At 42.4% G+C, this 20,923-nt stretch overlaps 1 protein-coding gene across 3 annotated transcripts in view; it reads left to right on the top strand.

Moving 5' to 3' along the window:
- Nucleotides 1-3,914: 3,914 nt before the first annotated feature.
- Nucleotides 3,915-20,923, top strand: part of C5H12orf75 (chromosome 5 C12orf75 homolog) — a 44,945-nt gene continuing 27,936 nt past the window's right edge. For all 3 annotated transcript variants that reach the window (XM_086401133.1, XM_086401134.1, XM_086401135.1), the window contains exons 1-2: nucleotides 3,915-4,311; nucleotides 20,138-20,162. In XM_086401133.1, the coding sequence (XP_086257259.1) occupies nucleotides 4,266-4,311; nucleotides 20,138-20,162 (71 nt within the window). In that variant the 5' untranslated portion in view covers nucleotides 3,915-4,265. The remainder of the gene's footprint in view (nucleotides 4,312-20,137; nucleotides 20,163-20,923) is intronic.

Consider the following 20,923-nt stretch of genomic DNA (forward strand, 5'->3'; position numbering starts at 1 on the left):
ACCCAGCTCCAATATTCTTGCCTGGGAAATCATTGACAGAGGAGTCTGGCAGGTTATAGTCCATGGGATTGGAAAAGAGTCAGACGTGACTGAGCTACTAAATGACAACAACAGCAACAGAGGGGCCATCCTTGACCATCCAGCCTAACACAGCCCTCCCCCTCAGGCATCTATTTTAGTTTCCTGCTTTATTTTTTTCCCATTGCACTCAGAGTATCTGAAATTATTTTTTATTTGATTTTGATCCATCTCCTTTAATTAGATTTTTCCTCTATATCTTGTTCACTGCCGTATCTCAAGCATTTAGAAGAGTGGCTGGCACTAATGAGACACTCAATAGTGTTTGTTGAAAGATAGACAGCATAGTCTATAACCTTATAAGGCAGAGGACATATGATTAACAAGCGTCAATGTCCTCCAGTTAAAGACCACTAGGAACATCCTGGTAGTTGAACAAGTTGAGTTTACCATTCATCACAGTGACAGAGAATGCACATCATGGGGAACAGAGTATTAGAGAAAGATTTAAAAGATCTGGGTTTAAGTTAGGTGATTTTGGTTGGGATTTAAGGAAGCAGGATTTTTTTCCTGGATTGGATATTGTCAGGAAGCATGGACAATTCTATGATGGGATATTCTTAATGAATGTCACCGACAAGGCAAGAAGACTAGAATGGTGCTAAAACTATAACTGGTAATAATAATAATAAAAAAGTAACAGTCAAAAAAGTATTAGTCAGGTTTGGGTGGTGTCTTTGTGGTTTGCCAGTGAATTTGTCTTTGTTATATTTAGACAAGATTACTGAGTGGTATTTTTGGTCTTACTTCCTCATAGTTATCGAGCAGCCATCACTGATATTGGTTTCTATGCAACTGTATTTAATCAGAGAAGGTGAAGACCTAGCTGTGAATGTCAGATCATTTACTGAATGCCAGGGTCTGTTTTCTTCTTTCTGATGAGTGTTCTAGGGTTCCAGTGTCATATGGTGAAGAAATAAGTAAGAGTGTTTCTTCTGGCTGTTTGATAATCCCCCACCTTTCTCCCTCATCAACTCTGTATTTGTATGGAAGTAACCACTGAATCAAGATAGTGGAGGCCAAGGTAGAAAAGCAGTGCTTCTAAATGCCAAACAGCTCAAAAATGCACCATTTGCTCAAGAGTTTATCATCATTTCAGCATGAGCCCAGGTATATCTAATTTTTAAAGGGGGCATGGTGTATCTTTTGTAACCTGAACAATAGGACTACCTAATCTTCACTATCGGAGAAGGCAATGGCACCCCACTCCAGTACTCTTGCCTGGAAAATCCCATGGATGGAAGAGCCTGGTGGGCTACAGTCCATGGGGTCGCTAAGAGTCGGACACGACTGAGCAACTTCACTTTTATTTTTCACTCTCATGCGTTGGAGAAGGAAATGGCAACCCACTCCAGTGTTCTTGCCTTCAGAATCCCAGGAACAGGGGAGCCTGGTGGGCTGCAGACCATAAGGTCGCTAAGAGTCGGACACGACTGAGCGACTTCACTTTGACTTTTCACTTTCATGCATTGGAGAAGGAAATGGCAACCCACTCCAGTATTCTTGCCTGGAGAATCCCAGGGACGGGGGAGCCTGATGGGCTGCCGTCTATGGGGTCGCACAGAGTCGGACATGACTCAAGTGACTTAGCAGCAGTAGCAGTCTTCACTATTGTTCCAAAGATCATGTACAACCATCCACTAGGGCCTTGGTTCGAGTTCAAGGTTTCCTCAAAACACAACTGTATGTTATTTAGGAAGGTCTTTTATCAGTATCCCAGCACCCTCTGGGTTTCCTGTATTCCTCTGTTAGCATCCCTGCTATTTTGTAATTATGTTGCTTATAATCTATCTGCCTGGTTAAACTTTCTCCCATATGTTTGTAACCCTGGACCTTAATTTTAACAAGGAACTTGGCACAGGTTAGGTTCTCTATAAATATTAAATGGATTTAAAATGGAGATTTAATTCCTGGCTTGAATTTACCTCACACAACATTTATTGAGTCTGTCCAATGAGCCAGGAAGACATTTTGATAAATCAGATGTCCTTACTTTCAGGGAGTTAGCACGCACTTATAATAGATTTAAGAAAAAGAAGAGCTGTCATTTATTTAGGGTCAGGTACTATGTTAGGTGCTTTGCATGTGTCTGAATAATTATTGCCATTTTACTGGTAAAACAACCAATAAGTTGTGGGTTAAGTAATTTTGCTGAAGTCACACAGCTACTAAGTGGCAGAGCAAGGATTTTAACTCAGATAGTCTGGTTTCTTTTGCCTTCAATCCTTGCCAGCATCAGTCTTTTCCAATGAGTTGGGTCTTCTAGTCAGGTGGCCAAAGTATTGGAGCAAAAGGAGAAGAGGGTGACAGAGGATGAGATGGTTAGAACATGAATTTGAGCTAACTCTAGGAGATAGTGGAGGACAGAGTAGCCTGGTGTGCTGCAGTCCATAGGGCTGCAAAGAGTTGAATGTGACTTAGTGAGTGAACAAAAGCCTGACTCCAGTAATACTTTCCCAACAATTAGGCTGAAAAATGCCACATAAATTCACAGTTCTGTCATTAAATCAGAGTTCAAGTTGATCTGGGGTGGCCTTGGCTTGGGATAGCTTGAAATAGGATCTCAGTTCTTTGACCACTGATTGAAGCCATGTCCAGCCAGTGAGAGTGCAGAATCTTAGTCACGAGACCAAGAGGGCCAGTGGCTAGGTCCTGGTTCTTCTGCTTTGGAGAAACGAATTTCAACAAAGAGTTGGAAGTAGCGAAACAAGTGTTTTTTTAGGAGGAAAAATGTATATCATGGATAGACATACACAGGTGGGCTCAGAGAGAGTCGTGCACCTTTGTGGGCACACTTAGTTGCTCAATGGTGTCCAGCCCTTTGCAACCTCATGACCTGTAGCCCGCCAGGCTCCTCTGTCCATAGGATTCTCCAGGCAAGAATACTGGAGTGGGTTGCCATTCCTTTCTCCAGGGGATCTTCCTGACCGAGGGACTGAACCTCCTGCATTGCAGGCCAATTCTTTACTGTCTGAGCTATCATGGAAGCCTTTCCAGTAGCTTCAGTCACTTATTTGAGGCAGTTCTTCTGAGTTTCCTCTGGTCAACCATCTTGCTTTGCCTGGCTCTGAATGCATATTTAGTATAATTTAGGGCCCTGCCCCTCTTGTATGCATGCATCTTTTGGCCAAGATGGATTCCAGTGCAAGGGTTTCTGGGAAGTTGACGGAGTATATTATAGTCCAGCAACTCCTCCCTTCTCTGACTTCTGAGGAACCTTTCTGTGTATGTGCAGTTTGGGGGATCTCCTTGATCTTAAGAATGAGAAATATGTATGTAGTCTCTTTATCTTCTATCCAAGCAGGACTGGGCTCCTGTCATTGTCTTCATCTTGGAGCATCTGCCCACAGGGGACAGATGTCAGCTGCTCAGCCTGAAGCCCGTTTATCTCTTGCATCAAGGTTCTGGATCCAGGTTTTTCAAAATTGCAGCAGATACTTAAAGTCTAGTAGGTTAATATGACCAACATAGGGAAGACTTTATGTTCCTGTTACTGGCCAGTGTGGATGGGGGAGCAGAGTTGTATTGGCTTTCTGTTAAAGCAGAAATGGATTTCCGTTTATAGAAATATTATATATTTGGGGGAGGGGAGCGCCCATTTGCTCAAAACAGGTGTTCCCCGCCACTTCCTCCACCGACCCCCTCCCGTCTCCCGCCCCCCCCCGCCCCGTCCCAAAACACACATCCTGAAGTAGGGAGGGGAAGTGGGCAAAGAGAAGAAAAGCCAAAGAGGATGTGAAGGGCCGCCAGGTGGGCATCCTCCACTGCCCTGCCTCACCCTCCAGCCCGCGCCGGCCACACCCCTCAGCCCCGCCCTCACCCCCAAACCCACTTTAAACTCCCGCCCCCTCTTAACGACGACCAATGTCCGGCCGGGGAGCCCTCAGGAGGCTGAGGATTGGCCGGCGCCGCGGTTGCCGAGGTGACGGGTGGGTCCGGCGGGGGTCTCAGAGCCGGGTGCTGCGGGGGCGAGGATTGCCGGGCAGTTTCCGCCCCGGCCAGCCCAGGCCTGCGACGCCCAGATTTGCGCTCCTGGGTAGCTAGAGTGGGTGGTCCCCGAGAGCCCCTCGAACCCGTAAGTCCCCCGCGGGCCTCCGGCTCGGGGCGCGCCGCCCTCCGCCTTCGTCTCCACCCCCAGGATCTGCGGCTGCCAGCTCCCGAGCGTGGCTTCCCCGGCCGGCGGCGCGATGGGCTGCGGGAACTCCACCGCCGCCAGCGCGGGCGCGGGCCAAGGTGAGCGCGGCGGGCTGCTGGGGGCGCGGGGACCGCGACTCGGGGGCGGTGGGGAGTTCTGCAGGGCTGACCGCCTCTGCGGGAGAGGCCAGGAGAGAGGCGGCGAGAAGGAAGGGCGCGGGGACCCGGGGCAGGGAGGGCGTGCAGCCCCCTCTCCCCGTCCCCGATTTCGGGACAGGAGCCGATCGTCCGGTTTAGGACAGACTGAAAACGGGGCATTTCCCCTCCCTGTGCGGGGGCGGTCACGCCTGGATGAGGAGAACCTGCAGGGCGATCCTGCGGAGGGAGCGCGGGGAGCCCTGGTGGCGGGGCTCCCCTGCAGCGGGTAGTCCTGGCACTCTCCTAGGAGAGAGGTTTCCTAGTCGTGGCCAGCGTCTGCTGCCTCTTTTCTCGCACTCGCTTCCGCAGGCCTCGGGCTCCAGCCCTTCGCAACCCAGAGTCTGCACCTGGAAAAGTGCAGCAGAACGATTCAGGACTTTCTTTAGGGGGAGGGAAGGTGCTAGTGGGTTGAGAACTGCAAACAGGGCGCTAAAAATTCATCTGAGTCTGTCTTGATGTTTAAGACCGGCTGGGCTGTTAAGATTCCTCTGAGAAGCTGCAGTATCGAGGATGCTTTAGAATATGTGTGACAGAGCTTTAATATTAGCAGTGATCTGTTCTTATGTTTTTCATTAAAAAAAAAATTGAAACCTCTTTTTACACTTCTTCATTGTGTTGATTGGCCGGGGAAGTCGTCTAGATTCCCCCTAGTCAGCCAGGCGTTGTATCAAGTGACTTATTCCAAAACTCAGCCGTTCTCTTTGACTCAGCTAGTGTCTACTTATTTAAGAGTCTGGGTCTGTTTTGAGTAATACAGTATCTGCTGACCTATTTTGGTGTCTTTTGGATACAGAACTCATATCTCCTCCAATTGAGATCAATCAGACGCCACATCCCATCCCAACCAGCAAATGGGAAGGGCGCTCTGATGCTGCAGTGTTTCCAAGGCGGGAGTGAATGCCCGCTCAATGACTTTGTGACCTTGGGCCTGTCACTTCCCTTGACCCAGACCTCCTGGAAGATGTAGTTTAAAATTCAAGCCTTTCCAGTTTATTTATTTTAAAGTTTATTTTGATGTTCACTTACGGGATCAGATGTGGGAATCTGCTCATTTAATTGGCGAAGTTTGTTATTCCTCTCTGGCTGTCAGTGACCAGATATACGGAATATTTTAGGAGAAGGCACTAAAATATGTGGAATTCTAGTCCCAAAGCTGTGAATGAAGCCAGGTAATGATTCATTGAAAAGTTTCTTTCTGACAGGTCATCTTTACCATCTCGAATTAAATTCCCAATCTTGTGACAGGCAGAGAGCTCCTGGGGAACAAACCCTTTTAATTCTTGTAACAGAGTCAAAGGTAGTTAGCTTAATTAGTGCCTTAGCATAAGGACAGGAGTCTCACTTGAGAGTGGCCAGACAGCTCTGTGTGGAAACCTGGAACCATGTCAAGACCATATTCTGCACCAGGAATTACGATTTACTCTAACAACTGAGGTTGAACTGCGTAGGTCCACTTATACATGGATTTTTTTTCAATAGTAAATGCTGTAGTACTACATGCTCTTCAGTCATTTAAATCCAGGGGTGTGGGACTGTGGATATGGAGGGCTGACCATGAATTATACTCAGATTTTCCACTCTGTGGAGGGTTGGTGCCCCTAATCCCTGTGTTATTCAAGGATCGAATGTATATCTCTCAACCTAACACGCACTGTGTCCCTGTGCCTTCCATTGCATGTGTACCTTACTTTTAAAAAGGTTAAAAACCATTACCTTTAGTTTGGTACGTTTTCCATGTTGTCATAAAAAGAAAGAAAGAAAAGAAAAGGAAGGATTTGTAACCCATTTGCTTTAAAGTAGAGCTAGCTTACTTCAGGGTGTGTCGTCTCCCTGTCTGGGAATCGAACCCTAGTCTCCTGCGTGACAGGCAGGGATACTTACCAGTATTCTAATGAGGAGGGTTTCCCTGGTAGCTCAGTAGGTAAAGATTCTGCTTGCAAAATCTAGGAGATCTAGGTTTGACCCCTGGGTGGAGAAGATCCTCTGGAGAAGGAAATGACAACCCACTCCAGTATTCTTGCCTGGAAAATCCCATGGACAGAGGAGCCTGGCAGGCTACAGTCCATGGGGTCGCAAGAGTCGGATGCGATTTAGTGACTAAACCACCACCACCGGCTTACTTCATTTATATTTTTGTTTGTTAATGAACTGCCTGTCAGGTTTGGAGATAGAGGGAGGTTTTCCATTGCTAAACCAGGACTATGATAAGTGAGCTCTGCAATGGTGAGGTAAGAAATAGAGACAACATGATTCTCTTTACAAATATTTGGTTGACCTTTATTCCCCCAATGAGCACATTCCTTTTTATGTAAAGGGAGATACAGTTATATTGAAAAAAACCACTCTGATCGCATGTCTTCTGGATGAGTAGCCTCACTTTTGTTCACGAAGGACAGCTCCTGTAAGAGCATGCTGTTCTCTCCTCAAGCTCGCTCTTTGCTAAAAATTACTGTGTGTTCAGAGAAGAGGAAAATAGCGAGGGCAGACTATAAAACACGAAGGAGAAGAAAACATGAGTTGGGAGTTATTGCATCACCTCTTTGATGACTCTGCCCTTGTTTCTGACAAGTCATCCCCCAAACATTTCTCTGCTGGTGAGTCCGGGTGCCTAGCCTCGGGCTTTGGTCATTGTTATTTCGAAATTTTCTGTCAGTTGATGTAACACCTTAGGTTCAGAAAGGAAATGCATCAAGAGGAAAGATGGAAGGGTAAGAGAACTAAACCGCAGTGCAAAGGTTTCTTTCAATTGTGAACTTTGGCATCAGCATTAAATACGCTATTGCCCAAGCTGCAAATGCATGTCACTGAACCCAAGTAAAATGAAATGCATTAAATTGGTGTTGTCTCCACCCTCCAGTAATTACAGTGCAAAACGTCTGAAATGTCCCAGGAGTCTTACACTTCAATAGTCATTTTTAAGCTTTTCAGCCAAAAAAAAAAAAAGAGAGAAAGATGGTTGGCAGGTGCTGAACTTGAATGTGGAAAGTGAGGCTCAAGCTTGACATTGGCACTGTGCTGGTTGCCACTGTGGGCATTTCACTTTACTTTTTTGAGCAACAGAATAGCACTCTACTGTAATTACTATATAGAAGTGGAGTAATACCACGTTGAAGGTGAAATGGTGTTCCCTGAATATTTTTCTATAAGAACACAGCAAATCTGCTTTCAGAGGATACATTAGCACTTTATAATAAGGACCCCCAACCTGAAATCGCCATTGTAAGCCCTGTCTTACTCCCTAAGTAATTCAGGTAAAACCAGATAATTGTTTCTTTTCCCTGGGCTATCTGGACAATAGCTTTTCTTGGCTTTTGTCTGGTGAAATTGGTTTATATGACAAACTGATATTTAGTAGTGTGCTTCAGTAAATTTGATTCTGTATGTCCAATACATGGAGAAACTAAAATGCAGTTCAGTGATCAAACAGCCAGAAGGAATCCGCTCATACAGACCCTAGATAATTTAGGTCAGATTTCCTTTGCAGTGGATTTCTAAGTGGAAGCTAGTACATGGTCCACCTCTGTGTGCAAAGCTTCGTACTCTGTTAGGGAATTTTAGGGCAATGGTAGGGGCAGCCAGCAAGGGATCACTGTAGAATGAAATCAAGCTTTCCCCCTCTTGAGAAATTGGTTGTTGAAATAGGAAGATTCACCATTTGAGAACACCTGCAAAGCAAAGTGTAGTCAAATATACAATGAGCATCCAAATGCCCAAGAGATGTGGAATAAATCATAGTTTATTCAGAGAAGTCTTCAGGGAGGAGTCAAAGTATCCATGCTATCAGGGTAGAAGGGGACACGAGAACCACTTTGATTATATGAGCGCAGTCCCCATTCTGATGTTTTAGGACCATCACTGTCTCAATGTAGGAATTTGATTTTTTCCAACCTAGAACTATACAGGACTTCTTTTTTCCATTCAGTGACAATTCAGTACGTTTTCCCTGCATAGTGTAGAGTCTAGACTCTAAACTTTAGAGGAACGTCTGGGTTTAAGAGCCCGTCTTTTAAAAATTGGAGTATTATTGATTTATAGCGTTGTGTTAATTTCTGCTATATAGCAAAGAGGTTGTTATATATAGTTTTAAAATCTTCTCTTGGTTTATCTTAGGGTATTGAATATAGTTCCCTGTGCTGTGTAGTCAAATCGTGTTCTTTTTCCATCCCATGTATAGTAGTTTGCATCTGCTAACCCCAGACTCGCAGTCCATCTCTCCCTCATCTCTCCCTCTTAGCAACCACAAGTCTGTTCTCTGTGTCTGTGAGTCTGTTTCTGTTTCGTAGACACGTTCATTTGTGTAATACTTTAGATTCCACAGTGATATCGTGTAATATCTATCTTACTTTGATAGATAAAAAGAGTCCATTTTGAAAGGGTTTCATTTGCTACAGGCAGGGAGCTGTTGCTTTCTCTGTGTTTTTCTTTGCTCTCCGTCTCCACCACTGTCTTGATCAGCAACCAGATTCTCTATTCCCTTGTTTTTCCTTGAATATATTCCTTAATTAGGCGGAGACATGAACACCCCTGCATTTGAGCTGATGAACCATAGCAGGTCAGTCATTTCCTGTGTCGAGTCATACATGTAGATTGTTGCCTGAGTCTGTAATGTAAACCAGGAAATCCTATTTTATGTGAACCAGAAAAATCCCTTCAAAGTTTGGATGGTTCCAAATGTGTACAAGAGCCTGGTTCAGTGTAGACTATTTTGCAGGCTGTGAAAAATATTTGCAGCAGCAGAGTCATTTCAGAAGTATTCTGCTCCTGGTACTTGATTGAATTGTTGAGTTGCTTTTTCTACCAGAGATGTGTAAGTGGCAGCTATCTGACCATAACTTAGTTTATTACTAGACTCTTTCTGTGGTGGTTCTTCTATTTTATTCTATTTTATCATTGTACCCAGGGAGTTACTATAGTTCTTTTGGGTCCAGTTACTTAGGTTAGTTATCACCTTATCCTCTATTAGATACATAATTACATTCTCTTCTGTTGCTGTAGCTATGTAGTCCAGCCTTCATCGACATCTGTAGATGGTTTCAGTCAGTTCAGTTCAGTCACTCAGTCATGTCCGACTCTTTGTGACCCCATGAACTGCAGCACGCCAGGCTTCCCTGTCCATCACCAACCCCTGGAGTTTCAAACTTATGTCCATTGAGTCAGTGATACCATCCAACCATCTCATCCTCTGTCGTCCTTTTCTCCTCCTGCCTTCAATCTTTCCCAGCATCAGGATCTTTTCCAGTGAATCAGTTCTTTACATCAGGTGGCCAAAGTATTGTAGCTTCAGCTTCAGCATCAGTCCTTCCAATGAATATTCAGGACTGATTTCCTTTAGGAGTGACTGGTTTGATCTCCTTGTAGTCCTAGGGACTCTCAAGAGTCTTCTCCAACACCACAGTTCAAAAGCATCAATTCTGTGCTATAAAAGCAGCTTTCTTTATAGTCCAACTCTCACATCCACACATGACTACTGGAATGGTTTGGTAGTTCTGAAATTCAGCCACTGTGCTCAGCGTTAGTCCAGGCTGTGTAGTGGTAATAATATAAAATTTTGCTGATATCATCAAAGAAGTCATTAATATCTTATGTGCTTCTTCCCCCTAGCTCACTTAGGCACCCCCCTCCCCAGCCAATCTGTCTTTCTCTTCTTTAAATATGCTCCACTCATTCTTGTTCTCTGTCTATTTGAAATACTCTTTCCTGGAGAGCTGATATTTTGTTTATTTGTTGTCATTTTTGTTCCCCTTCCCCAAAGGTAAGCTTCATGAGAGTCTTGTCACAGCTGGACGCTCAGCCTCAAGACCAATATTCAGTCTTTCAGTGGAATTTTTGGGGTCTTAAAAATTTTTTTCTTGAATGGATAAATATATTGGGGAAACAAAAAAGATATAAAATTAAGTCCTAACTTGTTGTAGGCACTCTCTGACTGATATAGCACTAGAGGAATGAAATAAAACCTTAAGCAACCAGGGAAGCCTGCTTGGAAGAGGTGGGACTTGATTTGACTTTGCAGAATAGGTAGGATTTGGATAAGCAGAGAATGGAAGGGAGGGCACTTTTAGAGCAGTATGAAAACACAGGGACAGAAACGGGCTCAGTGCATTTCAGGGCAGTGAGAAGTCTGTCCTGACTGGGTCAGTAGTTCACACTGGTTGCAGAGTGTTGGAAGTAAGAACCGTCAGGATGGGAGTTGGGGAGGACAGAGAGGCAAGAAGGCCTCAGAACTGAGAGGAGGCTCTGGAGCCCAAAGACCCCAGTTCAGATCCTGCTTTCATCATTTATCAGCTGCATAACCTGGACAACTTGCTGAAACTGTCTATATCTTAGTTTCCTCAGCTGTGGAATGGAAGAGTGGTTATAGAACCTACTCAAGATTAAATGAGTTTAATATATATAAAGTGCTTAGAGCAGTGCCTTATTGTCTAAGTACTTAATGTGCTATTATTAATACAGGGAAAGACTGTCATAGACTGGTATAGAAGGAAGGAGCCAGCAGTAGAGTGATGTAATTTAAGGCTGTCGTCAGGAGTCCATGAAGTGAGAGGGTTGTTGGTGAACGATGGAGGCATTGACATCAAGGACCCCTGCAAGCCAGTTGGGCTGAGGACCGGCTACATGTGAGGGAGGTAGGAAGTGGAAGTGAAGCTGCTCAGTTGTGTCCGATTCTGACCCTTTGGACTGAAGGCTATCAGGCTTCTCCGTCCATGGGATTTTCCAGGCAAGAGTGCTGGAGTGGAGTGCCATTGCCTTCCCCAGGGGATCTTCCCAACTCAGGGATCAAACCCAGGTCTCCCGCATTGCGGGCAGATGCTTTACCATCTGAGCCACCAGGGAAGCCCGAGGGAGGTAGCAGGAGGGAGAAATGAAAATGTACCCAAACTGTTAAAGCCTAGGAGACAGGTGGCGCTAGTGGGAAAGAATCTGCCCACAATGCGGGAGACCTGGGTTCAATTCCTGAGTTGGGAAGATCCCCTGTAAGAGGGCATGGCAACCCACTCCAGTATTCTTGCCTGGAGAATCCCATGGACATAGGAGCCTAGTAGGCTCCAGTCCATGGGGTTGCAGAGTTGGACACAACTGAAATGACTTAGCACAGCAGCAGGAGACTGGAAGGAGCTGCTACTCCCTCTAAAGGGAAGGTTGGAGGATGCAGGTGACCCATTATCCTCTTGGATGGACTGCATTTGACGTGATGTGAATGACAAGATGTGTGAAAACACCTCTGTGCAGACAATTATCTCTGGCACAAAAGGATTAGAAGGTTCACTTGTTCTAGCCCCACAGGATCGATGTTGCAACCATGTGACTGGTTCATGAAGGTGACCCAAGAGAGTTATTCAACTCTGCCATGAGCCACTTACAGCTCAATAGAGACATAGCTTAAATTATAGCAGCTAAATGTCAATGTGTTGCCCTATTTCTGTACTTATACAGCTGTGTTTATTAATTTTTATCTACTGAAAGCATAGTATTCGGCACGGGCAACCTGTAAGCAAAGAGGTTTTCTCTTAAGAACATCCACATTCATTAACATGATTTTATTTGCAACAACATGGGTTGGACCTAGAGGATATTAAGCTAAGTGAAATAAGTCAGACAGAAAAAGACAAATACTGTGTGTTTTCACTTATATGTGGAATCTAAAAAATGACACAAATAAATCACTATAATGAAACAAAAACAGACTCACAGGTACAGAGAGCAAACTAGTGGTTGCCAGGTAGTGAGGAGGGCTTATGGGTGAAATAGGTGAAGGTATTAAGAGGTGTGTGTGTGCCAAGTCGCTTCAGTCATGTCCAGCTCTTTGCGACCCTATAGACTATAGCCTGCCAGGCTCTTCTGTCCCTGGAATTCTCCAGGCAAGAATACTGGAATGGGTTGCCATGTTCTCCTCCAGGGGATCTTCCTGACCCAGGGATCGAACTGGTGTCTCCTACGGCTTTTGCATTGCAGGCAGATTTTTTATCGCTGAGCCACAGGGAAAGCTCCATTATTAAGAGGTATAAGCTACCAATTATACAATAAGTAAGTCTTATGGATGTAAGTCAGCACAAGGAAAATAGTCAATAATGTTTTAATAACTTTGGTGCATAATCTATAAAAATCTTGAATCTTATGTTGTACCTGAAATTAACGTAACATCGTAAGTCAACTATACTTTAAAAAATTTACCTTTTTAGAATACACTGATCTGAAATTTTTTCTCCACTATTGAAGAAATGACTTACGATTCTGTGTCTCTTATTGGCTTATTGAAAAATAGACATTGCTGTAGATGAACTAAAGAGCTGTTGTTCTACTTCTTTTGGCCAATTGAGCTGATGACATAATTTTAGAACTATTATGGGTCAGAGGAGACATAGCAAGCTGTCAAAATTAGAGGGAGCTTTGTTTTTTTTTCTACAGTTATGTTTATACAATTCTCAGAGAGACGTTTTTCTTTCATAAAACAAATAAAGAGTAAAACGTTCCTGCATATTTTTATTATTTCCCATAAGAGCCATAATCATTTATATTCTGATTAAAAGAAGAGTGATTTGTGCATCTTCAGTGCCTTTTAGAAATTCTTCATGTGCATAATTTTATTTTCTGGTGTATGTGTTTAAGTTATCACTACTCAGTCTGAACAAAGAGATACGATTTACTATGTAATTTAGCGATTCATTTGTTTGTGAACAGTTCCAGTATGTTACTTCAGCGCTATGAAGTGCACAGAGAACAGGGATGAAAAAGGCATTAATAGTGTTTTTTCAAATGTACATATGTATGTGACCTTTCTTTTAAAAGAGGTAAATATTTTCTTTTTGTTAAAATTTGGCGTGGGTAAGGAAATTCATAAAAATAAATATATGACTCTGAACCATATTGAAAATGTACTGGGCAGTACAGGGCAATCTTTTAAAGTTATAAGACTTATTAGATTGCCAATAAACATCTGTCTATAGGAACCAAGATGTTACAAATATCTGCTTAATATCACTGAACTGCTGGCTTTATCATGCACTAGGAGTAAAATTTTGTCTGTGTTTGCAGAATATGTGACATGTCATATTAAATTTAATTTTTCCTCAATATTAATTTTGCTATGTATTTTTTTTCAAAAGGGAATTTCTGCTTTTGGAGAGGTAGAGGAGCACAGGAATGAGAAGTGCATTGGGTTGAATGGTGACCTCTAAAAAAGATACGTTCTCATCCTAATTTGGAATGTGTGAATATTGTCTTGTTTGGAAAAAAGAGTCTTTGCCAGTATAATTAAGGATTTTGAGATGAGGACACCATCTTAGGTTATCTGGATAGGCTCTAAATCCTAGATGATGAAGTGTCTTTGGAAGAGCTAGACAAGGAGAAGACAGATATGGAGAGGAGGTGATGTGAGGACGGGGTAGAACAGAGAAAGCACTCTCTGGCCACCAGCCACAGAGTGCCAAGGAAGACCCACTGTCCCGTGATGCTAAGAGGCCTGGACCGTGTTCTTCCCGCAACCTCTGCAGGGTGTTGGGACCTCCTGACACCTTGATGATGTACTTCTGGCCTCCAGAACTCCGAGAGCACGTATCTCTGTTGTCTTAAGGCATTTAGCTTGTGGTGATTTGTTACAGCATTCATGCGGAACTAACACAGAAGACATTTTTGTAATTGTTCCTGGAATGGGATATAATCAGAAAATCAGAAAATGAAGAGTTTACAAACAGTACCTGCAGTGTGAATAATCATTTGCTGAAGCAGATACAGCACCGTTCAGTCTTGGTGTGATTCATACAGCATTTCAAAGCTGTTCAGAGCCTCAGTTATTTATGGGGGTGCCCAATTTCTATAAAATGTGAAGGTTATCTGAGAGGTTTTTCCTTCCCAGATGCCCTCTGCCTCTCCAGTTCTCTGACACCATCCAGTTCAATTCTGATGCTCATATGTGGAGTTAGTGTCTATCACCGTAGGTTTGAGGGCTGAGTCGCCTGAAATCGTCTCACTTCAGACATCAGTATCAAGTATTGGGTCCCCAGCTTACTTGCACTGCTGTCTGACTTGACAGCAAATTTGGGGGTTCTCACATCCCCCCTCCTCAGACCTGACAGTTTGCTAGTATGACTCAGGAAGGTACTTTGCTTACTGGATTAAACGTACTAGTTTATATAAAGGACACAAATGAACAGCCAGATGGAGAGGTACAGAGGTCATGTTAAGAGTCTCAGGCATAGGGGTCTCTGTCCCCATAGAATTGGGGTAAACCCCCTCCTGGCACATGGATGTTCAACTCAGAAACTTTCTGAACCCTGTCCTTTTAGTGGTTTTTATGGAGGTTTCATTACATAGGCCTGATTGATCAAATCATTGGCCATTGGCGATTAACTTGATCTCCAGCCCCTCTCTTTTTCCAAGAGGACAGGGAGTGGGGTTGAAAGTTCCAAGCTTCTAATCAAGCCTTGGGTTTTCTGGGAGCTCCCATCCTGAAGCTACCTGGGGTCCTGCCAAGAGTCACCTCATTGGAAGAAACAGGCTCCTATCACCCTTATCTCTCAGGAAGTTCCAAGGATTTTAGAAGCTCTGTGCCAGGAAGAGGGAATGAAGACCAAATATCTTTCTGTGATTCGTCAATATCAGATTAATTTTTTTTAATGCTTAATAAATTGCATTTGCTGTGCATTTTTAAATGACTGAGACTCTTGACTTTGGGACTCATGAATACAATTTTAAAATCTTTTAACGAAAGTAAAAGGTATAGACTTTGGTGGCAGTCTGGTGGTTGAGTGCACGCTTGCACCGCAGGGGGTGTGGGGGTGTCAATCCTTGGCTGGGGAATCCTGCATGCCTCACAGTGCAGGCGCTTCCCACCAAAAAAATATATATGTATACACAATCATGGTGAAATGAGGCAATATTGTGAACAACAATCTTCTAAGTGTTAAAGAAACAGTTGTATTCAGAAGGAAGTGTTTGTCACTGGAACTGAATGTGATACTTTTCTGAGAGCAGACCTTCCCCTCCCACTTCCATTTTTTAGGAAGATATTTAAAATTATAATGATCAATAATACAATTTTGGAAAATAGTCATTAAATCTTTTGACTCACAAAAATTCTAATTTAGGTCTGTAGATTTTGTGGTGCTTCTATCCCACAAGAAACATGGTTACCTGCCTTCCCTTGTGTTAAGGTACCATAACAGTAGAGAGGCATTTTGGCAGGAAATGAAGTGGTACTAACAGGGAAAAATGTTTTACCCCAGGGGTCTTGAAAGAAGTAGCTATACCACTATAAATATTTGTTTAATAAATGATGAATCTCATGAATCATAAACACAACTTAAAGCAAATGGGATTTTGCCACTATTTGAATTGTTCTAGTCAAAGTATCTTTTGCATAAAATATCTAGAGAAGAACTCTCCATCTGGTTAACTGATGGAGAGTTAACTGGTTAATCTGGTTAATCAATGTCTAGATGAAATATGATTAAAATGTTGCACTGAGGGTAACCAGAATTTTTCTTCTCTTTCTAGTAATTTTATGATTTTATACTTCTGCAAAACAAAGACATTTCATATTTTATATACCTAGAAATTCTGATATTTTTGCTGGGAGTTTCAACAATTACAGATTTTCTTTTTCTTTTTCTCTGAGAAGTTGTATGTCAGGGAGTCATGTTCTACCTGCACTGGTTATAAGCTTATCATTAATCCCTTGCTCCTGTGAAGATGTATGCTTTCTTCCCTTTTAGAAAGATGCATGTACATTATAATCATATCTATAGGCTTGATGTCTATACATCAAGTCAGTGTTTCTGACTTCTTGGCCTCCGCACCACTGCAGTTGTTAAATAGATGGTGCCCTTTAAGAGAGGTACATTTGTGAACATAAGAAATGGCCTGCTGATTTCCTTCTGGAAGGTAACACCTGGCATCTGCCTTGGGCCTGCTGGGAAGTTAGATGGTGAACCCAGCAGGAAAGAGGCCGTGGGGACGCCGGAGTCAAGGTGAAGTGGATGCAGGGTTTCTGGTGACTGATGAAAACAGGTGCTGAGGAGACAACATGTGACTGTTTTGAAATGAATTTCACTCACACACTTATTGTGGTTTGTCTTTTCTGGTGCCTTTGTCAGCCCAGGATTAGAAGCTGAAGCAGAGGGATCTAGGGACTGTCAAATAAAATACTGGAGCAGGAATTTTACCTGGCTCTTCTGCCTTCCAGTTCCATGCTGTTGTTTCCCTACCACCCTGCTGCTGTCCGTCAGATGCAGTGAGGTGGCTTCTGTCCTCTCTGCCCTCCCCTTCATCTCTAACGGCTCAGCGCTCGTGGCCCTCACATCATGACCGCCGTCTTCTTTCTGTATGACGTCCCAGAATCTGTTCTGATGCCTTCTGCTCTCTCCTCCCCTGAGCACTGCAACCCCCAATCGTTCCCCATCTTTTTCCATGAAAATGAAACTAAGAAAACGAGGATATTTATTTTCTTTTTAGACTTTCTCCCAGATTCTCATGCTTGTTTTGATTCTGAAATAAAATGTCCATATTTATGGGTTTTTGGTGGCACTAAATCTTTTGTTTATTTTTTCCTGTTGAACTCTCCACTGTTATTATGTTTAAGATTTTTTTAAATTTTAGGATTTTTTTTTTTTTTGGTTTTATGATCTCAGATTCCAAAGCCATTTTTATTTATATAATCTTAGTGAGAGTGTGAAACAGAAATATTACTCTCCCCTGAGTAAAGAGTCTTAAGTTTGTTACAAAGTTCAGGTTTGGTCAAAACCTTTAAAGAATTTATTTGAGACATAGTCTTTTTAAAATTCATTTTAAATAATTGTATTTATTTTTTGGCTGTGCCGGGTCTTCATTGCTGCTTGGGCTTTTTCTCTAGTTGTGGTAAGCAGGGGCTTCTCCATAGTGTGGTGCACAGGCTTCTGATTGCAGGGGCTTCTCTTCTTGGGGAGCAAGGGCTCTAGGGCAGCCGGGTTTTGGCAGTTGTGGCTCCAGGGCTCTGGAGCACAGCCTCAGTAGTTGTGGTGCACCGGCTCAGTTGCTCCACGGCATGTGGGGTCTTCCCGGTTAGGGATTGAACTCATGTCTACTGTACTGGCAAGCAGAGTCTTTACCACTGAGCCATCAGGGAAGCCTGACACATAGTCTTGATTATCTTTATTCTTTTCTTTGAATTTGCAGTATTATACGTCCTAGATTAATATCTCTCGGATAAAGTTCTTACAATTTTGGCAATAACTCTTCCTGCAGACTTGTTTGTATTTTGTAGCATGTTTTTCCTTTATTTTCATACCTCTGTGACTTGTACAGGAGTTAACTCCCACTTCATAGATAGGAAAATTGAGATACTAAGGAAAATGTGACTGCTAATAACAGTGATGCAGTGCAGGAGATCCAGGTTCAATCCCTGGTTTGGGAAGATCCTCTGGAGAAGGCAATGGCAACCCACTCTAGTACTCTTGCCTGAAAAATCCCATGGACGGAGGAGCCTGGTAGGCTGCAGTCCATGGAGTCACGAAGAGTTGGCCATGACTGAGCGACTTCACTTTCCCTTTTCCCTTTCATGCATTGGAGACGGAAATGGCAACCCACTCCAGTGTTCTTGCCTGGAGAATCCCAGGGACGGGGGAGCCTGGTGGGCTGCCGTCTATGAGGTCGCACAGAGTCGGACACGACTGAAGCGACTTAGCAGCAGCAGCATGATAGTACTATTTTTAATTTTTCTGAGGAACTTCTGTACTGTTTTCTGTAGTGGCTGCACTGATTTACATTCCCACCAAGAGCGTGCACTGGTATCCTCCTTTTTCCACATCACTTGCCAACACTTGTTATTTGTTGTCTTTTTTGAAAGTAAGCATTCTCACAGGTATGAGGTGATATCTTGTGGTTTTTGATTTGCATTTCTCTGATGATTAGACATGTTGAGCATGTTTTCATGTACCGATTGGCTATCTGTATGTCATCTTTGGAAAAATGTCTATTCAGATTATTTACCCATTTAAAAATCAAGCTGGTTTTTCTCTCTCTCTCTCAACCTCTCTTTCTCTCTTGCTATTGAGTTTTATGAGTTCTTTATATATTTATAATATTAACCTCTTGTATCAGATATGTAATTTAGAAGTGTTTTCTTCCGTTCAATAGGTTGTCCTTTCATTTTGTTGATGGTTTCCTTTGCTGTGCAGGAATTTAAAAGATTTGATGCAGCCCCACTTGTTTATTTTTGCTTTTCTTGCCTTTGCTCTTGGAATCAGATCCAAACATTAATTTCTAAGATCAGTGTCAAGTAACTTACTGCCTATGTTTTCCTCTAGGAGTTTTATGGTATCAGGTCTTACATATAAGGCTTTAATTCATTTTAAGTTAATTTTTGTGTACGATGTAAGATAGTTGTTTAGTTTCATTTTTTTGCATACGACTGTCCAGTTTTCCCAGGACAGTTTATTGAAAAGACTATGCTTTCCACGTTGCATCTTCTTGCCTCATTTGTTGTAAATTAATTGAGCATGTATGCATGGGTTTCCTTCTGGGTTCTCTATTCTGCTCCATTGATCTGTGTGTCTGTTTTTTTTGCCAATAACATACTGTTTTGATTACTATAGCTTTGTCATGTAGTTTGAAATCAAGAGCATGATGCCTCCAGATTTGTTCTTGAGAAGATGCTTTAGCAATTCAGGGTCTGCTGTGGTTCCATAGACATTTTAGTATTATTTGTTTTATTTTCTTGAAAAATGTCATTGGTATTTTGATAGAGATATATAGATTTTAAAGAACTTCATGGTAACTTTTGAGACAGATGTTTTTATTTTCCTCGTTTGACATGAGGGAAGTGAACTTATAAGAGGTTAAATGATACTGAATTCCATGTAGCTTTTAAAGTTGGAACTAAGTTCTGTTTGTTTAGGTAAGGATATTAGGGGGCAGAAGTGCAGATGGAACTGTGTTGTGGGCGGAGAATCTGTGATAAGTGAGAGGACTGGGTTTTTGACATGTGGATGGGAAGCAAAAATGAGAGGGTTCAATAGCAAATAGGACAAGAGTTGGAAATGAATGTTACTCCTTTTGGAGCTGGGCTGGCATCTTCGAGACTTCCCAATTCATTTAGGATGTTGTCTCCATTTTGTCATGTGATGACTTTGCTTAACTTTTTGGTTAGTGCATAGTGTAACATGATAGTTCCATGTAGGTACCAGCTTAGAAGTCATGTGGCTTAGAAAAGAAAATACTTCTCAAATTTGTTACTGTATCTGTAAAATTAGCAGATTAGGTTGGGGCATCTTATAAAATTCCTTTCAGAATCAGGACTTTATAATTTATAAAGATAAGATAAATGAAGTCGCTCAGTCGTGTCCAACTCTTTGCGACCCCATGGACTGTAGCCCGCCAGGCTCCTCTGTCCCTGGGATTCTCCAGGCAAGAACACTGGAGTGGGTTGCCATTTCCTTCTCCAGGGGATCTTCCCGACCCAGGGATTGAACCCAGTCTCCTGCATTGCAGGCAGACACTTTAACCTCTGAGCCACCAGGGAATAATCTGTTATAATTTATAGGAATTGTTAAAAATGGACAGAATAAATTCTAAACCTAAGATTTGGCTTTTTATGATTTTTCTGCTCTCCTTTTTCTTCTTTTGTGAGATGATCTTTCAAAAAATCATATTCTCAACTCATCTCTTGAAAAAGTTATTTTAGTTGGATACTGGGCTTAAGATTTTTGTACCAGTGTTATCAAGATAACAAGAAAGTATCTTTTTTTTTTTCTTCCAGGCCCTGCAGGAGCAGCTAAAGATGTGTAAGTACTTAATATTATGATTTTCTAAACTGTTTCTGAGGAAGACACTGTTTTCATGATTATGACCTTTAGATATGCAGGTTTGGCTGAAAAGACATGGAAGTACTTTCTGTACTGAACACAAATCAAGGCTTTCATTTGATTTGTAACTAAAGTGCTATTTGAATAAAGGGATTATTTGTGGCTTTTTATTTTAGCCTTTCAGTTGCCCTAGCACTTTAACCCAGAACTTTATGAAAAGGAAATGTTTAATTGTGTTTCCATCCTAGCTTGTGTAGAGATTTCTTCTAATTGCAAGCCTGTGATTACAGCAGAATTGAGCACCTAGCTTCTATGACTATGCAACATCTTAGAGTTTAGCCCTTTGGGAGGGGTGCGAGCCAAGCATTTACTAAAGACACACTGAATTGCTTTGAAGTGATAAATAGACGTTTGAGTGAATGTATATGTCCATTTGAGGCAATCAATATTGAGTTGAATTTTAGACCACAGGACCGTTTGAGGGTTTCCATCATGCATCTTCTTTGCTTCTTCCTACCTTGAATCTAGGTATAGACAGGACATTGCAGTAGTTCACTATTTAAGAGTGTTTGTGGCACTGGGAACTATATTCAATATTCTGTAATAAACCATAATAGAAAAGAATATGAAAAAGAATATATATATATGACTGAATATATACATATAACTGAATCTCTTTGCTGTATTACATTAGAAACTAACACAACATTGTAAATCAACTATACTTCAGTTAAAAAAGA

Source organism: Bos grunniens, chromosome 5, assembly GCF_055505025.1.
Source record: "Bos grunniens cultivar Pamir isolate PY7600 chromosome 5, Bosgru_T2T1.0, whole genome shotgun sequence".
In the NCBI taxonomy this organism is placed as follows: domain Eukaryota; kingdom Metazoa; phylum Chordata; class Mammalia; order Artiodactyla; family Bovidae; genus Bos; species Bos grunniens.